Source organism: Podarcis filfolensis (genome assembly GCF_964270895.1).
Source record: "Podarcis filfolensis genome assembly, chromosome: 12".
NCBI lineage: Eukaryota > Metazoa > Chordata > Lepidosauria > Squamata > Lacertidae > Podarcis > Podarcis filfolensis.
Genome location: NC_139614.1, coordinates 766,488 through 790,931, shown reverse-complemented (window position 1 = coordinate 790,931; position 24,444 = coordinate 766,488). Strand labels below are relative to the sequence as shown.

Here is a 24,444-nt window from a genome sequence, read left to right as displayed (position 1 = left end):
TGTGTGTGTGAATGAACAGACAGTAAGCTGTCTTGAGTCACCATCAGGGGAAAAGGCAGAGTACTGTATAAATAAATATATACTAGAAATAATAACTGTCAGAATACGACATTCCATAGTCAGGGCACCACTAAAGCGAAGACCCTTTCCTGCACAGCTGTGGAATGTTGCTCACTCACCTCCTCTGCTGAGCTCATAGCATGGGCTGAGAGGCATATTGGGGAGAGGCTGAGCTGTTGAGGGCTTTATATACAGTAATAATTTTTAACTTGGCCCTTCTAGTGTATAGGCAGAAGCATGATTCCATTTTTCAGTCTCAGAAACCTGTATATCAATCTCACTGCTGTGTTAAGTATTATGGACCGTCAGGGCATGGATAATTGCAGCTACGATATATTTGCCCAATACCAGTTGCAGCTAGAAATACGCATGCCTCATCCTTGAGGTCACCTGAGCCTTTCGGGACAGCTTGGAATCCAGGACTATTGCTGGGTATTGTAGGAGGAATGCAGCATCCTTGGGCAGACATGGACCTGTTGTGCCCAGCATGCAGGATAGCCGGCTTACAGAGGTGGTAGAAGACATTATATACCACATACCTGGGGGGCGTCACAAAGAGGGGGGAATTTGACCAATGACTATTTAAGGATTGTTAGATTACTTCAAATGCTTACAGCTTTAAGTTGTTGCAAAGGAAAAGATTAATTTTACCATCAAGCTGCTTAGAAGTTGCAAACAGGCTGAATTGCCAACAGAAATGAAACCAGATGTTTCCTGAGGATCAACAAACTGGGATGAGTCAATCTTGGTACTGCCTGATGATGTAACTAGGTGACAGGGCATCAGCCTCAATGGTGGAAGAGTACCGAGACTATTATGAGCTAACATTTCAGAAGTACTCTTAACAGTATGAGGTAACTGCAGATGTTCATAAGACACGAGGAAGTGCTGAGTCTGGAAACTTGCCAAGGCCAGTAACAACTTTGCTTGTGTGTAGAATCTAATCAGAGGGTTGTGAGTTTCAGTCAGCCTATATGGTGGCTGTTTTAGATGGACTGGATGCCCAGTCATGATCCCTAAAAGATGGGCATTGTGAATGGGGGGCTAGCCTAAGACAGTTTAGAAAAGTATAAAAGCAGATGTCCACACTCATGAGGGTGACTTCTCTTCAGAATCCAAGTGAAATGTCTCACCTCTGGAGGTGTCAAGTGTCTTCTTTCTCTTTGCTGTAATCTTGTAAGTGTTTAGGTTTGTGTTTCAGATGACTTTTGTAATCTAAAAATATAAGATTTTGTAATCTAAAAGTAGATTCTCACCATCTTATTTTCACTGCTGCTTTCTGGTATAATCTGGTCTTGTTATATTACAATTTTTATTGTTACATTACATACTTCAGTGTGGTTCCTTTGTTTAGAAGGATAAAAGAAAGAAGATCCAATTGGCTAAAGCATCCTGGATTTCTTAATCAGGTTAAGAAACCTTGTTGCAGATGTTTCCACACTTTATGCTGCAAAGGGATGGCAATTTTAAACTCTGCTAAGTAAATGTTAAACTCACACAAGTAAGAGGAATGATAAATAATAAATAATATTCTAGCCTACCCTCCAGATCTAAACAACAATATGCAGTCCAGTCTTTGGCAAATCCAATTAAATGGCTTTCAGAAGCAGGCCCATCTCTCTACCTGTCTTTTTAGAGCTGCTGTCAGCACTGAGCTAAATAACCCAGGTTCATATGGAACATGACTAGAGTTTTTCCAAATGAAAAATCTACATGTAAACAAAATGGAAATTAACATATTTGCTCCCTCTCATGTTTGCATCTTAAATTTTGTAGTGCAACTTTTGGTTCTGGACCCAGTGGGATACACAACTCGCCTTCATTCAATTGAGAGAAAAGTGAATTCATTGTCGCATGGAAGGAAATTGCACTTTTGCTGTGGCTTTCGTGCTGCAGTTTTAATGTGACTCCTCTTACAACCTCTGTTTATTCTCTGGGAACTCTTTCTTCGCCTTGGGACAAAACTCCCTTTCTCAGAGTCTTCTAGTTTTCCCAAGAACAATATAGGTCAAGGGTACCCGTGAGACCTCAGAGGTGGTTTTTCCCCCCACACTGAAGCCTGACAATATCTCTCTGACATGTCCCTCCTCCCAGTTTTATTTCTTCATTGCTCTGTAGTTTTGCTGTTTATGAGAGAGAGATGGTGTGGTTAAAGGGTTTCCATTCTCTCCAAAACTTGTTTGACAGGCACTATTTGGGTCACTCCAGGTGAGTACAGTTTTACCTGAAACACCAAGGTCATTGCATTATCTTGCTTAAAAGTGGTGTTTTTTCCCCCTGTAACATCCTGACAAATTTGCAAGGATGCACAAACACCCTGGCAGCCTTCTCAAGTCTCTTTATTGATAAGAGAGACCTAAGGTAACATATGTTTGAAATACCATGTAATAGCATGAAATATAATAATGGAGTCAGAAATATGTCTTCTGGCAATGAACCCTGAATTTCTGACATTCCGATAAAGATGTTTAGTCTTTTAGCAAAAGCAAAGGTAAACAACTTGGCATCAAAGTTATTCAATGAAATGGGGTGATATGAGCCCATGTGTAAAGAAGGAGGCTTATATGGCTTCCATAAGAGCACTATCTGAGATTCCCTCTACATATGTGGCCTGTTATCCCCATACACAAGCTGGTGTAAATAGGGCACTAGTTGTTGTTGTTGTTTTAGCCTTATGAAATTATCTGCATGATTAACGTTTGTGCATTTTGCCATTCAGTTCACAATACTAAATAAACTTGTTGCATCCTTTAGCTTTTTACCTCAATATATAAAACATTTAGCACTTCAGCTTGAGGTCTGACTATCCAATATCACATTTCTGGTTTCAGGCCATTTCTCACACATCTGGGAAATGTAGAACATTCCAAAGTCCTGTAAGGAAAGGCTCATTGAGACCACTTTATTGAGCATTCATCCTTATGCATGCCAATTGCACAGAGCTTATGCAGTGGTTAGACTATGTCCTGTCTTTATTGCACATTTGTTTTGGTTTCTTTATGGGGTGATTATTCTACAATGAACATTCATTCTGAATCCCTCCTGATTTGTTTCTGTGGTTTTATACCTCTTCCTGTTAGTGACCCAGGCATGGTCAAAATTGGCCCTCCAGCTGTTTTGGAACTACAATTCCCACCATCCCTGACCACTGGTCCAGTTAGCTAGGGATGATGGGAGTTCTAGTCCCAAAACAGCTGGAGGGCAAAGTTTGGCCATGCCTGTACCCTTCTCAGTCATTTCCCTGCCACTTTTCTAACCGCATAAAACTTTTTTAAAAGTGTATTTGTTGTGCCAGCGCAACAGAATTCTAAGCCACTTTCATTGCATAAGCCCAGATTTCCAATATACACTTGAAACCTGCCAGCAAAACAGTGTTGGTCTGTGGGCACCCTCTGCAGCTCTTGCCTCACTCCATTCGTGTCTTCTCATGGCCAACATCTGAGTAGGTTCATGAGTTTTGCCAGCTGTTCTCCTTGCTGCCACCCACGTTCTTCCTGTAGTCAGTTGTACATACATTTGTGCATTTCCTTTCTTTTCCTCTCTCCCTTGACTTTGTCTTTTGCTGCTAATGTTGCTCTGCAAAGGCTTGGGGAAGTACAGCAGTGGCATGTCTGCCTGGCCAGCAGAAGGTCTCTGGTTCAGTCCCCACTGGCAGCATCTCCAGGCAGAGCTTGGAGAGGCTCCTTTGCTGCTGGTCAGTGCCGACAATGCTGAGCTAGATGGACCCAAGCTCTAACTCAGTAGATGGCAGCTTCCTAGAAGGGCTTGTGCTCCCCACTCTGGGGGTGCTGCCTGCCAAGGGGACCAGGAAGCGCCTTGCCCAAGAGCCAGCAGGGAGCAGCTCCCGTGAGGAGCCAAGGGGCACAGGGAGCCCCCTCCTGGCAGCACAGTCCCCTCCCTTCTCTTGCCTTTACCGCATATGTATAGCAACAACATGCCCAATATCTCGAATGGGGTGTGCAAGGGCTGTTACTGTGCAAGCATTTTGGACTGACGCTCACTGGAACATTTGCTTTTTAAAAATAAACAAACTGCACCCCAAAATAGTTCAGTTAGCAAAGGACCCAGCCTCTGCTCCAGTCTATGAAGCTTGACAGTGTTTTGAGTATGTGGGACATGTGAAACGTAACAATTTCTAAAGCAGCCATTGCAGTCAAGTGATATTTGGAGTGGTGGCAGATACACCCCCTTCCCAGGGCGCAAAGGAACCCAGGTACGGTGAGCTTGCTGCTGTGACAAATTCCCTTTGACCTGGGAGTCTTGCCACTATCAGGGATGGATTTTGGTAATGTGCAGCCCTCAGAGAGGACAAAATCTGCCCCCGCCCCCATTTCTCATTTTTACAATAATTCCTTATTTGTTCCTTATTATTTTATAATTATTATTTTGTGTCCCCTTGGGTTAGTGTCCTGTGCGGGGAGCTGCCTGCACCGCCCTAAACCTGGTGCTGCCACCATCCTCCACCCATCCCATTTTATTTTGTGCATATAAAATGTGCACTTTAAAAATAATATTGATGACCTTTAGAATGATGTGGGGGTTCTTGTTGCTGTTTCATGATAGAGAGGCAAGGGAAAGCTGACTGTAGTTGGACATGCATTCCGGTTGCATTCTCATGGAACCCAAGATCATAGAATCATAGAATCATAGAGTTGGAAGAGACCACAAGGGCCATCGAGTCCAACCCCCTGCCAAGCAGGAAACACCATCAGAGCACTCCTGACATATGGTTGTCAAGCCTCTGCTTAAAGACCTCCAAAGAAGGAGACTCCACCACACTCCTTGGCAGCAAATTCCACTGTCGAACAGCTCTTACTGTCAGGAAGTTCTTCCTAATGTTTAGGTGGAATCTTCTTTCTTGTAGTTTGGATCCATTGCTCCGTGTCCGCTTCTCTGGAGCAGCAGAAAACAACCTTTCTCCCTCCTCTATGTGACATCCTTTTATATATTTGAACATGGCTATCATATCACCCCTTAACTTCCTCTTCTCCAGGCTAAACATGCCCAGCCCCCTTAGCCGTTCCTCATAAGGCATCGTTTCCAGGCCTTTGACCATTTTGGTTGCCCTCCTCTGGACACATTCCAGTTTGTCAGTGTCCTTCTTGAACTGATGGATGGGAGAGGCTCCTTTGCTGCTGGTCAGTGCCGACAATGTGCTCTCCACTCTGGGAGATGGATGGGAGTGGGGAGATGGATGGGAGTTTCTTGAAGGTGGAATATTGAAGACCCAAATGCACACAATTCCAGCACAAAGAAAAGTGGAAGGCATCTGGGGAAACCGGTGTGGCTGCATAAGAAGCCGGTGCTGGGGAAACCGGTGTGGCTGCATAAGAAGCTTACAGATGAACTGAGAAGTAAGAAGAGCATTTATAAGAAATGGAAGAAATGGGAAATGCCAAAGAAGGAGTATACATGAGTAGCCAACAGTTGCAAGGAGAATGTCAGGCAGCTCAAAGCTCAGAATGAGCTCAGGCTTGCAAGAGAGCCTAAAAATAATAATAAATGTTTATTTGGCAATGTTCAAAACAAGAAGAAGAAGAAGCAAGTGGTTGGTCCTCTGCATGGAGAAGATGGACAGAGAAATGCTATTGGGTTACAGAGAAAAGGCGGAACTGCTCAACACCTACTTTGCCTCTGTCTTCACCCATAAGGAAAGTGATGCCCAACCTGGTGATAACAGAATAAATGATGTAAGGAGGGAGCTGAAGCCCAAGATATAAAAAGAGGTAGTAAGGGAACACCTGGCTACTTGAAATGAATTCAAATCTCCAGGGTCTGGTGAGCTGCATCCAAGGGTACTAAAGGAGTTTGCAGATGTAACCTCAGAACCTCTGTCTCTGCTCTTTGTGAATTCTTGGAGAACAGGTGAGATCCCTGCAGAGCGGAGGTGGGCAAATGTTGTCCCCATCTTCAAAAGGGGGGGGGGGGGAGAAGACCCAGGTAACTGCCAACAGGTAAACTGGACATCAATCCCAGGAAAGGTGCTAGAACAGAGAATTCAACAGTCGGTCTGTGAGCACTTAGAAAAGGATGCTATGATTACTAAGACCCAGCATGAGTTCCTCAAAAATAAGTCATGCCAGACAAATTTCAATTTTTTCCCGGATGGAGTAAAGTACAAGCTTGATGGATCAGGGGAATACCGTGGACATACCATATATTGATTTCAGTAAGGCTTTTGACAAAATCCCCCATGATATTATTGTAAGGAGGCTAGTAAAATATTGGCTAAGTGAGGTAAATGTTAAGTATAGTAATTTAATTCACTGAAATTATAAATGCTTGTATGCATCACTATGTATTTAAATATGATTGGTTGGTAACTGGATTCTATGGAGTTCTCTAGTGGTTCTCATGTGATTGGCTAACTTTGGTCATATGGGAGGTATCTAGTGAAGCTGAGACTCCATCTTATGTAAGCAAGATGGCTGTGTGTTTGAATCCACTGTAAACACTGCAAGGTTGAATAGAGTTTTGGAGTGCTTTTCTCTGCTTGAAAGAAAGAGCAAAGCTGCAGGAAAAGGTGAAAGTGGAAATCTCTCCTAGCAGCTGCAAGGCATGGCCTAATGGAGACACAGAAGGCTGAGTGCTGAGCTCTGGAAAGAGAGGAAAATATAATAGGACACTGCAAGCCCATGCTTCTATAAGCATGTGACGATAAATATTGTGTTTTAATTCATCTATAAGTTTCTGTGAGTAAAGTTTTTGAATGTTAAAGTTTTTGAATGTTAAAGTCTGGACATTGATTTAATTTCCAAAGAAGGGCGTCAGTCCTATATATGATTTGAGCTTTTTGCTGCAATTTTGCTACTCTGACTTCAACAGTAACTGTTAGGTGGATTTGTAGCTGGTTGACTGACAGAACCATTAATGGTTCATTGGCCAGAATTTTTTTTTGCAGAGTTCCAAATGAAACATTGCTGTAAGTTTGACACTTGCCCATGAAACATAGGCTCTTTATGTACATTGCCATAGATGGAAAAAATGATTCATACTTTTAGAGGAAGCACTTATCCAACTTACAGATAAGTTCTTGAGATTGTAAAACTGTTACACAGGTCACATCTTTTAAAATCCAATAAAAAGAAAGCATTTAAACTACCTGCGGCATGCTTCTTGGTTATTTTTGTAGGGAAAATTGAGGCAATTAATAAACAATTAATTTATTAATTAATTAATTGAGGCAATTAATAAACAAATAGTTTAATGTTAATTGAGGTTAAATAATGTTAGCTGAAACATAAAATATTATGTGAAGGAGTTTACAACCCTGGAGCAAAATCTGAAGATGAGTCAATAATCCTGTATAAGATTGATATACAATGAATTAGAAAAAAATAATGTTTAAAATACGGTTGCCTTTTCTAAAAAACCTGAAGCTTTTCTTTTAGGAATTCTAGGTGCCAAAATCCCAACAGAGCAGAAAAGACTATTTATGTATGCAACCACAGCTGCCCAGATGTTAATGGTCCAGAGATGGAAAGAAGACAAAGTCTCTACCAGAGAAGAATGGCAGATGAAGTTGATGGATTATGCTGAAATGGCAAAAATGACCAGAAGAATTAGAAATCAGGAAGACCCGTGGAAGAATGGCAGATGAAAGTCATAGACTATATGGGACTGGCAGAAATGACCGGCAGAATCCGAGACCAGGGAAAAGAGACGGCGGAAGAAGATTGGAAGAAATTTAAGGACTATCTTAGGAAACATTGTAAAATTATTGAAAGCTAGAACGATGTTGATTCAGAAATTAAGTGGTTAAAAGCTGTAATGATTATGTGATTAAGAAAAGAAAGGTTAAAAACTACACAGAAATTAGGGGAAGGATTTGCTGAATTGACTTAATTAGAGAACGGAATACAGAAAGGGGAGGTATGAGGAGGTCGGGAAAGTAAGTTTTATGAATATAAGGGATTGAAATTATACTTGTTGTTGTATGTGTTCTGTTTGGTTTGTATGTATTTTTATTGTTCTTGTTTTTTGTTCTGTTTTTTCTATTTTATATAAATTCCTAAAACCTTAATAAATATATTATTAAAAAAAGAAAAAAGAAATCAGGAAGACCAAAATGTTAATAAAGAATGGGAGAAATACATAATTTACCTTAAAAAGCATTGTAAACAACTAAAATCATTAGCAGGATTGGAATAACACTTGTAGTTTAATGTTGGAATTTTGGATATAATGGAGATGTTAAAGATTTGGATCAATATAAAAGATGCAGGATGAAATGATTAACAACAGGACCCACAAAGGGGAGGAGGGAAGTTCAGGAGGTTCTTTGAAATCTTGTTTTTATGATGGCGGTTGGATAATTGAATGTAAAATTTTAAAATCTGAAAAACTAAATAATTTTAATAAAACAACAACAACAAACAACAATCCTGCATAAGATTGTATTACCAGAAGTATTGTCAGAAGTACTCAGAGATATTTAGAGGCCTAGGATGAATCTCACCTGCGCTAAGGGGCAAAGTAAGTGGTCTAAGTATAGCAGGGATGGGAAATCTATGGTCTTCTAGATGTTGCTGACTTGTAGCTCTCAGCAACCCTGACCATCACTGACAGGAGAACCACACATTCCCCTCGTGTATCGGATCTTGATATTGGAAGCCCAGCTGGTTTACAAAGCCCGGACGTACACTCTGAACAGGATGTGCCTTCTCTAGGGTATGGTGTGCTTTTGACTGCCTTTGTTGTTGTTTAGTCGTCTAGTCATGTCCGACTCTTCGTGACCCCATGGACCAGAGCACGCCAGGCACTTCTGTCTTCCACTTACTATCAGTGAAATCTAACTGGTGAGGGTTCTAAAGAGAGCAACCAAGATACATATCTGGTATGGAGGACTGAACGAGTTTGTATAGAAAACATACTAAGGGCAACCATAGTAGCAGCTTTTAAAATATCAAAAGGATCTCCATAATAATGGTGAGCGCAAAGACTTGCTTATGGCAGCCAAGCCCAACTACAAGAGGCCAAGAGTGGAGAAGCGTGTCAACGCCCAGCAGGCATGAGGGCTGCCTGCCGCCCCAAGGCAGCTGATACCTGGACAGCTATTGTTGGGCCAAAGCAAACTGGTCCCACCTCCGGTGGAGGGGAAGGGTCACAGAGAAGTCTGGCTGAGAAGTTCAGAGGGAAGGAGAAGATCCACTGTACGGCTCTTACTCAAAGTGTACTTTCAAATGAGTGGCATATGGCAATCTATACTAGAGAGAGCTAGATTGAATATGCAGATTGGTGGCTTACATGGGATTGTGGTAGAACTTAAATATTTATTTAACTGGGTGTAAACTTGGCGCTTGCAAATTTAAAAAATGATGAACTCCTTATTTTGCAATGGAACAGAAAAGGTGCAATAAAAATCAGTCCCAGTTACAATGGAAGGAAGATGCAGACATCAATGGCTCAAATGCTCTTTATTTTGCCATTGGATCTTGGACACAATCTACATAATCATCCCAAAGCTTTTCAGACCCCAAAAAGGCTATGAGGGTTTTAAAACAGAACAGAAAACTTACTTTCTCCATTTGGAGTCAGTACAACAGTCCCTTCTTTGCAAATCTGCTCATTTATTCAATCCCTCAACTCAATACTGGGCACCCAGCGACCTCTGCTGGTGTGTTTTTAGGATGAAGGGAGAGACAAAGAAAGGGAAGGGAGAGACATCAGATGATTAAAACACAGAGACAAATAATTTCCCATCGCTTAAAGCTTCAATAAACAGAAGCCTCCTTGCCCTGTTCTTTTATATGATGATGATATATGATGATATTAGATCTCAATTTTGCTTGGGATTCTGAGATACAGAGGTGTCAACCTAAATAAAATATTGGGGCGGGGGGGCACAGGTAAGCCCCGCCCCGCATAATTGATGACGAGACGCAGCGCTTGCCCGCAGTTTGAACGGCACTGCCATTCAAGTGATTGAAACGGGAGTCTTGTTGCATATTAATAGGATAATACACTTGCTTCCTGAATAATAGTATAATAGTTTCGGTGCAACTGCATTATGGATATAGACGGCAAGACTGCGAATAACGCCTTAATGAAAGCTCTGCCCAAGCAGGTGGGTATCTTTCCATAAGGCAGACAACACACATTGCTAGATTTAAGAATACTGTACAGGTTAGCAACTCCCCCCCCCAAAAAAGTATACTTATATTTTATTAAGTTACGGCGGGTGCTGAATAGGAAGCCGGGGGCAATCCCAAAGGGCACGAGCTTCAGCCGCGCGCGGGTCCGGCGAGCGGGCGCTTCCTCGGCCGCCGCGCTGCCCCCCAGCCCCGCCCCTCGGGCGGGTCCTGCCAGGGCGCTATATAGGCGGCGCCGGAGGCGGGCGGGCGGCAGATGGACGAGCCGCGCTGTCCGGTGGCAGGGAGCTCTCTGCGGGCGCGCCTGGCTGCCTCTCGCGCTGCCTCGGCGCTCCTTCCGTCCAGCTCCGGCCGCGCCTGACGGTTGGGCCGCCCGAGAGGGAGCCTTGCGGGGCCCCGCCGCGTCGCCCGGGCGCCGGAGAGCTTCGCTCCCCGCGTCCTCCGCCGCGCCGGGTCCCGCGGTCCGTGGGACGGCGATGGTGCGCCGCCTGTGCGCGCTGCTGTGGGCGCCGCTGTGGGCTCTGGCGGCGGCGTCGGGGGCTCCTCCGGGCCCGGTGGTGCGCTGCGAGCCGTGCGACTCCCGGGCGCGGGCGCAGTGCCAGGCGCCGGCGGCGCCGTGCGCCGAGCTGGTGCCCGAGCCGGGCTGCGGCTGCTGCCAGACGTGCGCGCTGCCCGAGGGCCGCCCGTGCGGCGTCTACACGGAGCTGTGCGGCGCCGGGCTGCGCTGCCGGCCGCGCCGGGGCGAGCAGAAGCCCCTCCACGCGCTGCTCGACGGCAAGGGGCTCTGCACCAACGTCAGCGGCGCCCCCCAGGAGCCCGCGCCCGGAGCAGGCGGCGGCGGCGGCGAAGTGCGAGCCTTGCTGCTGCGAGGGACCCGCGGGCCAGGTGAGCGGCGGCGCCCAGGGAGCGAGGGAGGGAGGAGCCGCCCGCCCGCCCGCCCTCAGCGCGGCTGGCGGGACAGGCGGGCGCTCGTCGGCTTCCCCCGGGGCAGCTTCCCGCGGCGCAGGAATGGAAGGTCCCGTGCGCCGCTCCGGTTCCTCCTCGTGCCGTCAGTTCGTGCTGTGCGCAGCTTCTCGCCGCGGGTCATTTCCTTAGAAATCTGTCTTCTCAGATTCTGCTGATTTCCAGCGGTCTTTCTGGCGCTTCGGACTTCGCGTCTGGTCTTGTGCTGTAAACGACCTTTCCTTATTCATTGTAAGCCAGCCGGAGACCTTCATGTTACCGGGTGGCATACAAATGCTATAAATCAAGCCCGCTCTCCTTCAGTCGCATTTTGAAATGCCCCGGCGTCCGGCCTGCCCCGCTCCGGGTGCGGAAACTGCTCGCTGGGAGCGGAGTTGGCGCTTGGCTGGGCGAATTTGGTGCGGACCATTTTCTGCGCAATTTTGGCTCGGCTGTTCGGAGAGCAAGTGAAGTTTGCTTTGCTGTATCGCCCCCTGGCGTTTGATTTGTGCTTGTGTCCACAACAACTCAGTTTCTGATGTATCACCTGTGACCAAAATGCTTGACTTTAAGACAGAAAAGGGCATGATGATGTAATATGACCTTTGACCTTCTCACTTGACACATTTTTTCCTTTGCGAACACTTAGCTCCCAAATGAGAAAAAAGTTGAGGTGTTGAAAACCATTCTTTGCACACGCAAAAGATGGAGGGAGGGGACACTGATGGACTGCATAAGAGCCTTCCCAATTCCCAAATGAATGGTCAGTCTCCTCAACCTCAGGAGACTAAAGCAAGCATAGTCAAGTGTCTTATTTGCAGCCTTCCTAGAAAGTGGAGGGGAGGAGGGAAGCGCTGCCTGGAGCAAAAACTGTGCTGTGCAACCCTGTTCATATTCACTTGGAAGTGCAGCTTAATGCTCAACAGAGACTTGTGCCCTTGTGCGTTTGCCTAGAATTGCAACTGTTCAGTTCAGTCCTACGTGTTTCCTGTCAGAAATAAGTTCCATTGTTTTCAGTGGGACATACTCTCAGCGGGTTTCGGATTTGCTATAGTAATAATGTATGATACAAATGATGGTGTAAATTGTCATTTTCAAACTAAATTTGGGGGCTTCCAGTGACTTCCTAAGGGGTCAAAAAAGGAGGATTCTCAATTTACAGTTGTTTTGTTTTTTAACAAAGCAACTGTAAATTGCCAGAAAAACTTGCAGAAGAAAACCAGTGACTCCAATTACAGTGGTGCCTATAACTGAGCACAGGTGGTCAAGTCAACTTCCTTATACACAGTTTTTCTCAGAACACAAGGTTGGGATTCAGGATTGGAAAAGTTGCATAGGCTTAAAAAAAAAAGCATTATAAGAGACTGGTTTGCTGATGAAGATCATTTGAGGATTTGTTGATAGCAGATTGTCTTTGGCTGACCTTTCCTAAATTAAGAAGCTGTTTTTCTGTCTACACTTGAGTTGACTAAGTCCCCAGAGGGTCTTAGCCTTGCATGCAAGGAAGGACTTTAGGCCAAACCATAGCTAAGTGGGAATGTGTGGGCACTCACTGTAGAAATCAAGGCTGCTTTGCTCCTGTGGGGCTACCCTACTTGGAGTTAAGGCCTTTGTGTTGCATGCACAGGTGGCCTTTCAAACCCGAAGACATAGCCAAGGCTCATTCTTGGCTTACTGCATATGGTTTGTCTGGGAGAGGAAAACCACAAGGCTGGGTTTGGACATCACATGGTTTAGCTCTGGGTAGGGTGACAGCAGGATGACCAGGGAGGAGCAAAGTGGCCATTAAAAATATATATATTATATTTTAATTTTACTGTGCATACCTGCACATTTGTGGTATTGTCATGGTTCACGGTTTGGCTAAGCATCACATGCAGACTGGGCCATAAAAACAAAAGTCTATTAGAAAAAAAACCTCCCGAGTCCACAGCTGGGCCAAAATATCATGAAAGTGTGGCAAGCTTTAGAGCCCTTCATCAGGTGCAATGTTACACAAAGCAAGGGATGGGGTCAGGAAAAATTAACAAAAATAAACAAAAATTAGTGTGGGTGTTAACAGCCAAGAGGTCATCTTGTATCCTCAGTTCCAAGGTTGAGATGGCAGCATTCCCAAGTGCAGCAGAGATTACATATCTAGGATTCTGGGATAAAGAATCAGTGGCTGCTTCTTATCCAAAACAACCCATTCAAGGCAGAATCTACAACCGAGAAAGATAATTTTTCACCATCCAGAGATGGGCGTTGCACTTTGAGGGTTATATATCTTCCAATCAGTTGTTTCGATTGACTTTTTAAAACTTGGTATGCCACCCAGCGTTCATTCCTGCCTTTCCTCAAATAAAGACTGTCATGTGCTCGCTTCGGCAGCACATATACTAAAATTGGAACGATACAGAGAAGATTAGCATGGCCCCTGCGCAAGGATGACATGCAAATTCGTTTATTTAATAAATAAATAAATACAGACTGTCATGCTTCTCTTTACTTCAACTCCCAGGAACCTGTGTCTATCTGACTTTTAGAAGACATCTGAAGGCAGCCCTGTTTAGGGAAGTTTTTAATGTTTGACGTTTTGTTGTGCTTTTAAAATTTTGTTGTGAGCTGCTTAGAGAGGCTGGGGAAACCCAGCCAGATGGGCGGAGTATAAATAATACCGTAAATTATTGTTGTTATTTAAGATTTGGATTACTACCAGACTTTAATTTCTCACAGATGATGAGTAGAAATTGCTTCTTTATCCCAGGATCTAGGTGTGTAACCTGATGCCTGTAGCACCTGCCACGGATTTGTTTAGCTTGCAATATCTACCCTGGAACTGAACCTACAAGCAAACCTCATGGCTTACAAGTATCAGCCCAGTTTTTGTACTCCACTTCCATCCCCCTTGCCCGTCCTTTTGAACATATCACCTGATATGAAGAGTTCTGGAGAACTCTAAAGCAGGCCATGCGTTCTGATTGGGCCTGAGGAAGGTATCACTCCAATGTGGATTTTGGAATTCAACATGACCCATTAACAATTGCACATTTCTGACTCTCACCTTGTGGCAATTGAATGAGGAAAATCTTTAAATATGCCACGCTTGCGAACAGCATTGCGCTACATCAGTTTCTTTCATTTCTTGGAGTCCACTCAGAATAATAGGCAGCTATTATTTAATCAGATGTACAAATCAAACCTGAGCCTATTTGTCGGTTAAGAAGAGGAAAAGGTGGATTTTGTGGCCTCATATATCAGCCGTGGGAATGGGCAGGCCAGGCTGGCTCCTTTTTCCACGTTAGGGATACTACTTGCCCTGATTCTTTCACCTTGGATTTCCCTAACGGTGAATAAAAGCAAGACCCCGTCTCTCTGCAGTGGGGCATAGAGGACTCTCACAGTGCAGTGCTACAGACATGGGACTTCATATATGTGGGATTGCAGTTTCAGTGGCCAGAAGTGAGTGGAAAGATTCAGCTCAATAAGTGCAGCTGATGTGATGTGCAGCCTTCCTTCTCAATGGGGCTTATTAGGGGCTGCCATGGTGATCCCTGCAGAAGCAGACTGACTCTCAGGAATGGAATTCCCCCCCCCCTTTATTCAGGAAGCACTAAGCAAAGGGGGGGGGGTTCTGATACTTAGCGAAAACTCACCTGTTTGCTTGGACTTTCCTGAACCCCTGTCGCTGAGTTGTTCTGGCCTATGTGTGCTGCAATATGTATGACTTTTTAAAAAATGGTTTTATCTTTCTGAACTGCTATGAGATATATTTGTAATAAAATACTAAGAAATGAAAATACTTACTGAAATGAAAGAAAAATGCAGCACTGAACCATTTTTTAAAATTAAAAAATCAGCAATCAAGCTGAGATTTGCCTAAAGTAAATAGGACCCTCACTGTTCCAGAACCCCTGGGGTTCCTTGGAAGCTTCCTGGCTGTAAAGGATCCATAATGACAGGCAAGTCTCTCAGGGTGCCAATTTCCCACTACAATGTTCAGCTTAAGAGAGTATGCATTATCTTCTAGGTCTGGGGTTCCTAAACTCCCCCACCCCCCAGAGCACTTGAAAAGCATAGAGGGTCTGGGTGGATCACTTTAATACTGTTTTCAGTTTGCAATGCATTGTGCTAGATGCTGTATGCTTATTTTTTTAAAGAGTGTGTGGTGGGGGGCTTCTTTTATTGTCTTCCATCACAATGTGGATTTCACAGTGTACGTGTTCTTAACAGACATGTTGTGGACTCCCCAAATGGAGCTCATGTACCATTGTTGTCTTGGGTCACACTGGCTAGTAGCATGGGGCAGCGGTGTGGCTCCGCAAGACTTGCCCTTGTGCCACATAAACTGTGCACAGCTTGGAATGTGCTGCAGACTCTTTGACACATGCTGGCATATGCTGGGCAGAGCTGGCTAGTGAGGTGGGGGGGTAGCATTTGCCTCAGGTGGCAGAAGTGCAAGAGGGGGCCCCCTGCCCACCCCACTGCTTTGGCTGCCAGAGCACCCTCCTCTCACCGACTTTCTGCAAGGCTGGCATTCTGGTGAGTGGCACAGCCTGGCAGGACACCGCCCCCTCTCCTAATTTGGCACATGGTGGTGCATTCCACCAGTGGCAGAAGTGGGGCAGCACGTTATTATTTCACCTCAGGTGGCCCCACAGGACAGCCCATCCCTGCTGCTGGGGGTCTTTGACAGACCATTCCCTGAAAGCAGGAAGTTTGAAACGGCTGCACTAGGACAAGAAAGCTGCATCCTCCTTTTCTAGAGATGAGTGGGGAGAGAGGAAGCATAAAAATTAAACAAATTCATAGATGGCTTCACAGCATAAACCCCCTGAAGCAGAGTACAGAGTATAAACAAAACAAAACACAAGCTCTAAGAACCATCAGATCTATTTAACTAACTCCAAAACAGCGAAATCATCCGTCCAAACTCCAAAAAGCAAATAAATCATTGTATAAATATATGCATATATTTTGGGGGGCTTTGCTATGGGAGAACCTGGGCAAACCAATCAGCTCAGCCCCTCGGCAAGTCCCTAGTGGAGCTTCCATCTCAAGGGAGCCGGGAGACCAAAGAGGAAAGCCTGGCTCCCTCTGGGGGGGGGGCTCTCCTCTTCTGAGGGCCATCTGCCGTGGGGGCTTCAGTTGAGAGTCCAGCATTGCAGGGGGTGGAACTAGAGGAGCTTCAGGGTCCCTTCCAGCTCTGCAGTTCTAGGATTGTATGGTAACATGCTCAGCAAAAAACTACAGACCAGTGTTGTGCCTGTCGAAGGGGAAGCATTCCTCCATCACAACTGGGGGTTTCATGGGTGGATGTTTAGCAAAGCAAGATAGTCATCTGAAGGCAGCCCTGTTTAGGGAAGTGACCTTTTAATGTATTTTTAATCTTTGTTGGAAGCCTCCCAGAGTGGCTGGGGAAACCCAGCCAGATGGGCGGGGTACAAAAAATATTATTATTATTATTATTATTATTATTATTATTATTATTATTATGCTTGCTGTGTGACGTATTCATATTTTGGAAATGATGTAGGTGGCACAATTGCCCTCTTCCATTGCCTTGGCTAGAGCCTTCTGGCATTCAGAGATTCCAAAGACAGGGCGAAACATCTCCACCCCACCCCCAAATAAAAGGCTACGTTGCTTAGACAACCCCTTTTTTTCCTTTCCAGAGTGATTCTGAGGCAACTATAAAAGGAGATGGAGCTAACTTGGCAACCGTTGTGTAAAATAACAGGGTCTTTTCTCATTCAGTCTCTTCCAAACTTTGGAAAGGCCTATATATGCCTGGGCAGTGGGACATAATTATTTCTAACTATGCTCAAAGTTCAAAGGGGGAGGGCAAATCAGGTTGCTATTTTTATGAATAGTTCATTGCCAGATCACATAAATAAGTTAGTCATGATCCGGTAATAGATATGCAAACTATTTTCTAAAGCTATATATATATATATTCAGATGGGAAATGATAAAGTAACATGGAATGCTTGAAAAAAAATCTAAAAACAAAAATAAGGTTTTTCAACAGAAAATTTGTGCAGACTTTATTAACATACTTTCTGTGTGTATGTTTTAAATTGAATTGTGCAAAATACCCAAATTAACAAACCCCAAACAGTGTGAAGTTTAAACATTGCTGAGGCTTTGAATAAAACCCATAGAAAACAGAATACTCTGCTTCCTCAAATCCGGTTTCTTAAACGTTTATGTTTTGTGTGTGCCGAGTATCAGTAGTAGTCAAAACCACCTGCCAGAAGGTGATGCCGTGGCCCCCCCTTTTGCCAACCGGCCACATTTTCTGCTGCTCAGGCCTTCAGCTCCACTGCAGAACTTCTTGCCTTGTGTCATTTTGAATAAAGATGTCAGTACACATTTGCTGTGGTCGGCTCTAAAGCCAGGCAGTTCTCTGCTCTTCGTTTAATAGTTGTGCATTCCCAGTGTAATTGCCACAGGTGACAGCTGAAATGGAAGCCTGAAGCAAGCTTGAGAGATGCTCCCTTTAAAAACATCCAAGACCAAATGCAACCCGCTGCAATCACACGAAGACGAAATATTGTGCAGACCTGGAAGCATTGTGTCTGTCCCATATTTGAAAGCAATTCTTTGTAATGCTTAGCAAAAGCCAAATCAGCATAATGTCTAAGGATCATAGCAGAACAATGTTCACATCTTTCAAATACAGTGGTACCTTGGGTTACAGATGCTCCAGGTTACAGACGCTTCAGGTTACAGACTCCACTAACCCAGAAATAGTACCTCAGGTTAAGAACTTTGCTTCAGGATGAGAACAGAAATCGTGCGGCAGCTGCAGGAGGCCCTATTAGTTAAAGTGGTACCTCAGGTTAAGAACAGTTTCAGGTTAAGAATGAACCTCCGGAACGAATTAAGTTCTTAACCCAAGGTACCACTGTAGATTCTAGGTTTATTTAAAGAGAATTAAATATGAAATAATTTAGAACGTGGAATAAAGCCCAATGACAGCAGCTGTATAAGCTGTTGGTCAGAATATCCATTTAAATAAATATCAACCCATTTGTCATAGATGGTGGGTCACCTTTCGTTATTAGTTTTCTCCTCATTCAGAGGAAAACACATTGTTTTTCATGTTAATCATAAATATAAGCACTCTCACAGTGCATTTTATGCACCATGAATATATGCCTGCAAGGCATGCAAATTTGACAAATTACCTGTACTGTATAGATATTTGCATGCCTTGCAGGGGCGTAAGCTGCTGACAAACTTCTCATTGGGGTCCAGACTTCAGAAATGATCAAGTCATGACAAAATACGCCCTCTCCTGGTAAGAAGTGGAAATGCTTCAAATTCAGGCAAGGTGATTTGCTAGATGTTAGTGGTTTAAAAATTATGACTGTGAAAACAAATCAATTTAGAGCTTATAGGACAGGTTTCAAACATCTAAATATAAATGAAAGACACACAACTCCTGCAGCCCAATAATAACACTGGCATGATTGGTTGCAAAGTCACTAGGTTCCTTCAGTCATGAAAATACTGAACTCTTTCTGTTCAGGAAATAGATTCTGCCGTCTCTATGATATTGAGGCTGCTGTCTTCAAACCACTTACTCCAAAATAGCTCCACTGACTTCAGCGGAGCCCTCCTGGATAAGTGCCTGGTTTTTAAGCATTGTGGCCTGAGTAGCTGAAACCTTTTTATGTTTATGAAAGCCTCCATAAGCGCAGCTTCGAACGTTCACTTTCACCCCCTTTTTCCTATTGTTTGCCCTCCCCTGTTTTGTCTCCCCCATTGTAAAAAAGTAGGTTGCAGTTTCTTATTTTTGCTATCCTGAATGCTCCGTGCACCATCCTAATGTACCGTGATAATAACCTTCAGAGACATTATCATGTGGAAGTTCTTCCGCTACAATTAATAAACGATGGGCTAACTTTTGAACATTTGTTTTTGTTTAAAGGGAATGCCAGCAATTCGGAAGAAGACCAGAACATCAGCAGCACAGAGAATCAGTCTGTCTCCAACACACAGAGACTGTTGGAACCCAAGTCACATGCTCACCACACCAAAATAGATGTCATTAGGAAAGAGCACGCCAAAAATACCCAACGCTACAAATACGATTCACAAAGCACAGACACACTGAATTTCTCTTCTGAGTCCAAGCAGGAGACTGAATATGTAAGTAATTTTTATTTAACAGAAAAAGCAACATACATGTGTTCCGTAAATATCACTTTAAATGGATGCAGACTCTAGATATTGTTACTTGTCTGAACTTGTGTTGTTGCCAGAATTACTAGAATTGATCCTGACAGCTGCAAGATTTCTGAATTATACAGAACCATTGCAATCACATTTAATCTGTCAACCAGCGGTCACTTCACAGGCAGGTTAGAGTCCCTGTGCCTCTTTTGATCATTGCATACAGCTCGGAACCAGAGGTGACATCAGGTTTTGCCTCGAATGAAATTTTGAGGCAGATGTGGAAGCTTCTTGTTTGGGAGAAATATCAGAGGAATTTTGAGAGCAGAAAAGTGAATTTCATTGGTTGGTTTCCCAAGGGAGTTTTAAATAGCCCACAACAAATATTCCTGGAGGTTGTTAGTCATGTGATGCTGAGGGTCTTCCTCCATCTCTCTCACCAGCAGCTGAGGGTTCTGTTGGGAATCCACGGCTGGTGGAGGATATCTCTGCCCAGTAAGCAAAGCTGGTGTAAATCATGGCTTGTCTCATTCCTAACGCAAAACATTAAGGTAAATGAGGTTTGTGTTTAGCCGAAACATCTGAGTCATCCTGAAGGAAGGAAAAGTTTGAGGAAGACAAGTGACGTTTCAAAGAGGATTCTCCACACCACTCCATACTTAAGCTGCCTGGCTGGACAAGATTTTATGGTGGCAATGTCCTGTTCCCCTTACATACACAACAGATTGGCTAATAAATAAAAATTCCTTGCTTTCTGTCTATGTCTGCGAGCCGATAATCCCAAGCAGCCAGTCATAGCAAGTGCTGTGAATGCAGGACTCAGTATCAACTTTTGGCTGGCTATCAGAAGTTTTCTTCTGCACACAAAGCAGTGTCTAGCTTCGCTAGTGATTGCTCTGCCATGCTGAAAATGCCTCTGGGTGAAAAAAAACCACACATGGAGGATGAAGTGGTCACTGTTTCTTGTTCCTTATGTGTAGGATATGAACAAAGTCTGCAGACCTGCCGGACTGGAGGAAACGGGAGCAGAGAATACTCTGGTTCATGTACTGCTCTTGGCAGGCAAGCGGCAGATCCCCATGCCAACAGCACACAAAATGTTGCTGTGTTTTTCTTGGCTGTGCATCAAAACACTCATGGCTGATCCAGACACAACTTTGTGCTGTTGAAAAGGAAAAAAAATAGGGAGGGACCACTCCAAAAACCTACATAAATGGAAAATGTAGAGAGTCTGATGAAAGTGAAAAGTGGCCTTGCCTGGTTCCTTTGTCACAAAATGTAGAAATGTTCCAGTGGGAGCCCAAGGGTGCCTGGCTTTTCGGAGAGCACTGCTTCTCTTCCACAAGGAGGAAGGAAACACAAAGGTTTGTGTTCACAGGGTAATAGACAGGTTGACTTTATTTCCATGCTATCCCCTTCCGACCAATTCTGAAACTGGGGAACTTCAAGTTCTGACATTGCAATAACTCGTATTTAGAGATGCTGATTTAATTTCGCAATCTATTCTGAGTGCAAACGGCACAAAGGCCATCTTCTGAGCATTTTTCTTTAAAATAAAAAGGGAAACAGCAATAGTGGAAGCAGCAGAAATATTGTTGACAGTATGTCAATGAACAGACCTGGTTTCATTGAGAGATGACAGCCAGGATTTCAAAAACTTGGCCAGTAGGATATAGTCCATCCAGACAGTGGGTGAGAAAAGAGGAAAGTGGTGATTACAAAAGCAAGATCTCATTCGTGATGGCTGCTTCCCAGTAACTGCTCCTGCTGTCTACTGTACAGCTCTGCAGTCCAGCTATGTGACCAGAAGGAAAAGGGCTTGAAGATTTAGAAACTCCTGTGCCTTACTATGTGGTTAAATTCAGATTAATTGAGAAATTGGAATATTTAATTAATAAAGCAACTAATTTTGACCATTTAAAAATAATTTTTTCATGCATTTTACCTCAGAAACAAGTTACCTGTAAAAAGCTTGTAATGTGACCTACAGTCAATGCCCCTGAATTGCTTTATTTGTAAGGAATAGACGATGTAAAGAATTTTAAAAACATATTCAAAGTTGGGCCAATTGCCTCTTGGAGGCTAATTTGTGAGAAATGTTAAAAGAGTTGATTGATCAGTTGATTGTTCCATTAAGCTGCCAAGTGAAAGCCCAAGTGAGATCTGCTGGAGCACGAACCTCTCAATGCGCTTTCTGCTGGCAACTGCTTTGCCATCATTTTACTACTTCTCCTGAGCATTAATGAGAAAATCTTCATTGAAAGTTTACTGCACTGTGCTACAAAATGTACTAACAAAGCATGTCACAACTTTTTAGCAATCTTATTGCTCCACAATGGATCTTTTGTGAATAGGGGCCCTTTCTGACCTCATACTAGCAGGGCAGGAACTAGGATGATGCTGTAAGTCAGGATGTAGAACCTGGGATCCTCCTGATGTTGTTGGCCTATGGCTTTGTGATAGTCGACCTTTTGCTGTGTTGCCTGGGGCTGATGGCAGTTGGAGTCGGGCAGTCTCCGGAGAGCCATGAGTTCCCCATTCCTGGGAAACTGTCCCATTGGGAACCCTTCCCACGCAACTCAGGCATTTGACATTATCGTCTCCGTGGCATGAGACAACTAGGCTGCTGCAGGTCCCACATAGCTGAGGGGGTGTCCTGGTCAGAAGGACCCTAAATATGCTGCTAAATAGCCTCAGATGTGCTTGGAGTTCTGGCAAGCGTGCTGACTCGGGTAGGAGATGGGGGGCCCCATCTCCTTGGGGTTGAGACCCCAAGTTCTGTCACTGACCCTGTGTAAGTTGCAGGCTTGCTGTAAATTTTTGGAATATAGCCAGAAGCATTGGATTCCTTGGGAGATGTTCTCTTTGGTCTCCCAGTATAGCTGTTTAATTGATAGTCATAGCCCAAGCCCTGCCTGCTCACCTTAGCTTAAAAAGGGATTCTGTCTCATAATCTCCTAAAGCTGCTCTGGAGGTTAGAGCTATCTGCGGGTTGCAAATATCGATGTGGCTCTCCTTGCCACCACTCCCCCCACTCCTCGCAGCATGTTCAGAGGCTTCCATAAGAGACCAGGGCTTGGCTTGTGCTGCAGGATGGAGAAAGTGTGAAGATCCAGGAGTCTCTTGCAGTTTTGCCTCCTTTGTTACCTTTCCCCAACTGCTTCAGGAGTGGCAGGACACAGGGCTTGGGAGAGAGGCAGAGGGTTTGTGCCTGCCATTCTTTTTTATTCAAACATGGCTACAATAAAGGGGGAGGGAGCAGTGATTTCTTTCAAAGCCAGTGGTCTCCTTTGCCCACAACGTGGTGCCTAGAGCAAATCTGAGAGCCTCTTTGCTCCTCTTCCAGTCCTTGAGAGCCAGTGTGGTGTAGTGGTTAAGAGCGGTGGACTCGTAATCTGGTGAACCGGGTTCGCGTCTCCGCTCCTCCACATGCAGCTGCTGGGTGACCTTGGGCCAGTCACACTTCTCTGAAGTCTCTCAGCCCCACTCACCTCACAGAGTGTTTGTTGTGGGGGAGGAGGGGAAAGGAGATTGTGAGCCGCTTTGAGACTCTTTAAGGGGAGTGATAAAGCGGGATATCAAGTCCAAACTCCTCCTCCTCTTCTTCTTCCTCTTCCTCTGCGCTGCCCAAAGCGAAGCTGTGGTTTGGTTTGGTTTGGTTTGGTTTGGTTTGGTTTGGTTTAGTGTTGTGTCTGAGTCCAGGGTTGGGCTTTTTCTCCCCTGAACAAGCTGTGAGCTGTTAATGAAGAACAGACTCACAGCAGCTTGTGGTTTGTTGGGAGTGAGACGACCACAGCCCCAGGTTCCTACATGACCCTCTGCTCCATCACAGCTTAGCTCTTGGGAGTGTGGCAGCAACAGGATGGGAGAGTGAAGCAGCTGAGATTTTGCCTCCAGGTACCTGTGCACTTGCTTATCCTCCCTAAGCCGTAGTTTGGCCTGCTTCCATGTAACACTATGCCAATGTGAGAAAGTTTTCACCTGAGCATGTATTCCTTGTTCAGAAAAGTCTGTCAACCTGGATGAAGTTATAGTTGTAGTTCTGAACCAGATAGTCTCTTGTTCAGATCTGTCAGCCTCGAGCTCATGAGGCAGCCCTAAGCTCAGCACACACAGAGCCTGCCTGCAGGAGATCTACCTCCCAGGGGATTTTGCAGGGTTGATATAACGATCATTGAGACATTGTATCTGAAGCCCTATGCACCATCCAAAGGCACTGGAAATAATCAGTGTTTAATCTGCATTTTACATAAAGATTTTTCCTAAAATGAAGAAGCCCCAAAGAGCAAACAAAGGTGTTTTTGTGCCCCCACTAAAGAAGAAAGAAGATGCCTTTTGTGTGTTGTTAAACTAGCATGTGGTGAAACTGTGCTGCAAAATCCCAGGGCAACTTGATCTTAAGTTTCAACCATGATGTGGTATTTTGAATCTTGGCTCAGTGAACTTAATGGGTGTCAGGGACTGGCTGGGTGGCAGCCGGTGGTCCAGGAGGCACCTGAGGGGAAGGGGACTTTGAGCCAGGGAGGAATAGAGGGAGGAGGAAGGGGAGAGGCTTGAGGGAGCCACAGACACTGAAAGAGAAGGAGCAGGGGGGGTTTCTCCTGCCTGCAATACAGTCCTGATTCAGCTCCTTCTCTTCCCCACTCTCAGTGCAGGAAAGAAGAGTCAAGAAAAGTTTAGAACAATTAAGAAAAGCCGAGTCACAGTGAAAAAGCATGGAGGGAGGTATAAATAAGGGGGAAGAGAGGACGGAACTTTAGCTTCTGCAACTGACTTGCTTAGCTGATGGATGTGCTGTGTCTCCTTGGTTACTGGGCAAAAAAGTTAATTACAGTGGTACCTCGGTTTTCAAATGTAATCAGTTCTGGAATACCGTTTGAGTTCTGAAACGTTCAAAAACCGAAAACTCAATACGGAAGCCGCATGGCATGTTTGATTTCTGAGGCATGTTCGAAAACCAAAGCATTTACTTCTGGGTTTATGGCGTGCGAAAACCGAAATGTTTGTCAACGGAGACGTTCAAAAACTGAGGTACCACTGTACTGTGAAGCCATGCCTGTTTCTGCTTTTCTGGCAGCCTGGCAATAGGCAAACATATATTACACTGCAATTAGAATCATGCTAAACATCTTTAAAATATTTGCAGTTGTGTATGATAAAACAATAAACACATGTAAAATAAAAAAGA

The 24,444-nt window shown here is 44.4% G+C and overlaps 1 protein-coding gene across 2 annotated transcripts in view; it reads left to right on the top strand.

Moving 5' to 3' along the window:
• Positions 1-10,411: 10,411 nt before the first annotated feature.
• Positions 10,412-24,444, top strand: part of IGFBP3 (insulin like growth factor binding protein 3) — a 28,073-nt gene continuing 14,040 nt past the window's right edge. The window contains exons 1-2 of one of the 2 annotated variants that reach the window (XM_083578264.1): positions 10,412-11,036; positions 19,012-19,232. In XM_083578264.1, coding sequence (XP_083434390.1) covers positions 10,628-11,036; positions 19,012-19,232 — 630 coding nt within the window. In that variant the 5' untranslated portion in view covers positions 10,412-10,627. The remainder of the gene's footprint in view (positions 11,037-19,011; positions 19,233-24,444) is intronic. The other variant, XM_083578265.1, reaches the window with a different exon arrangement.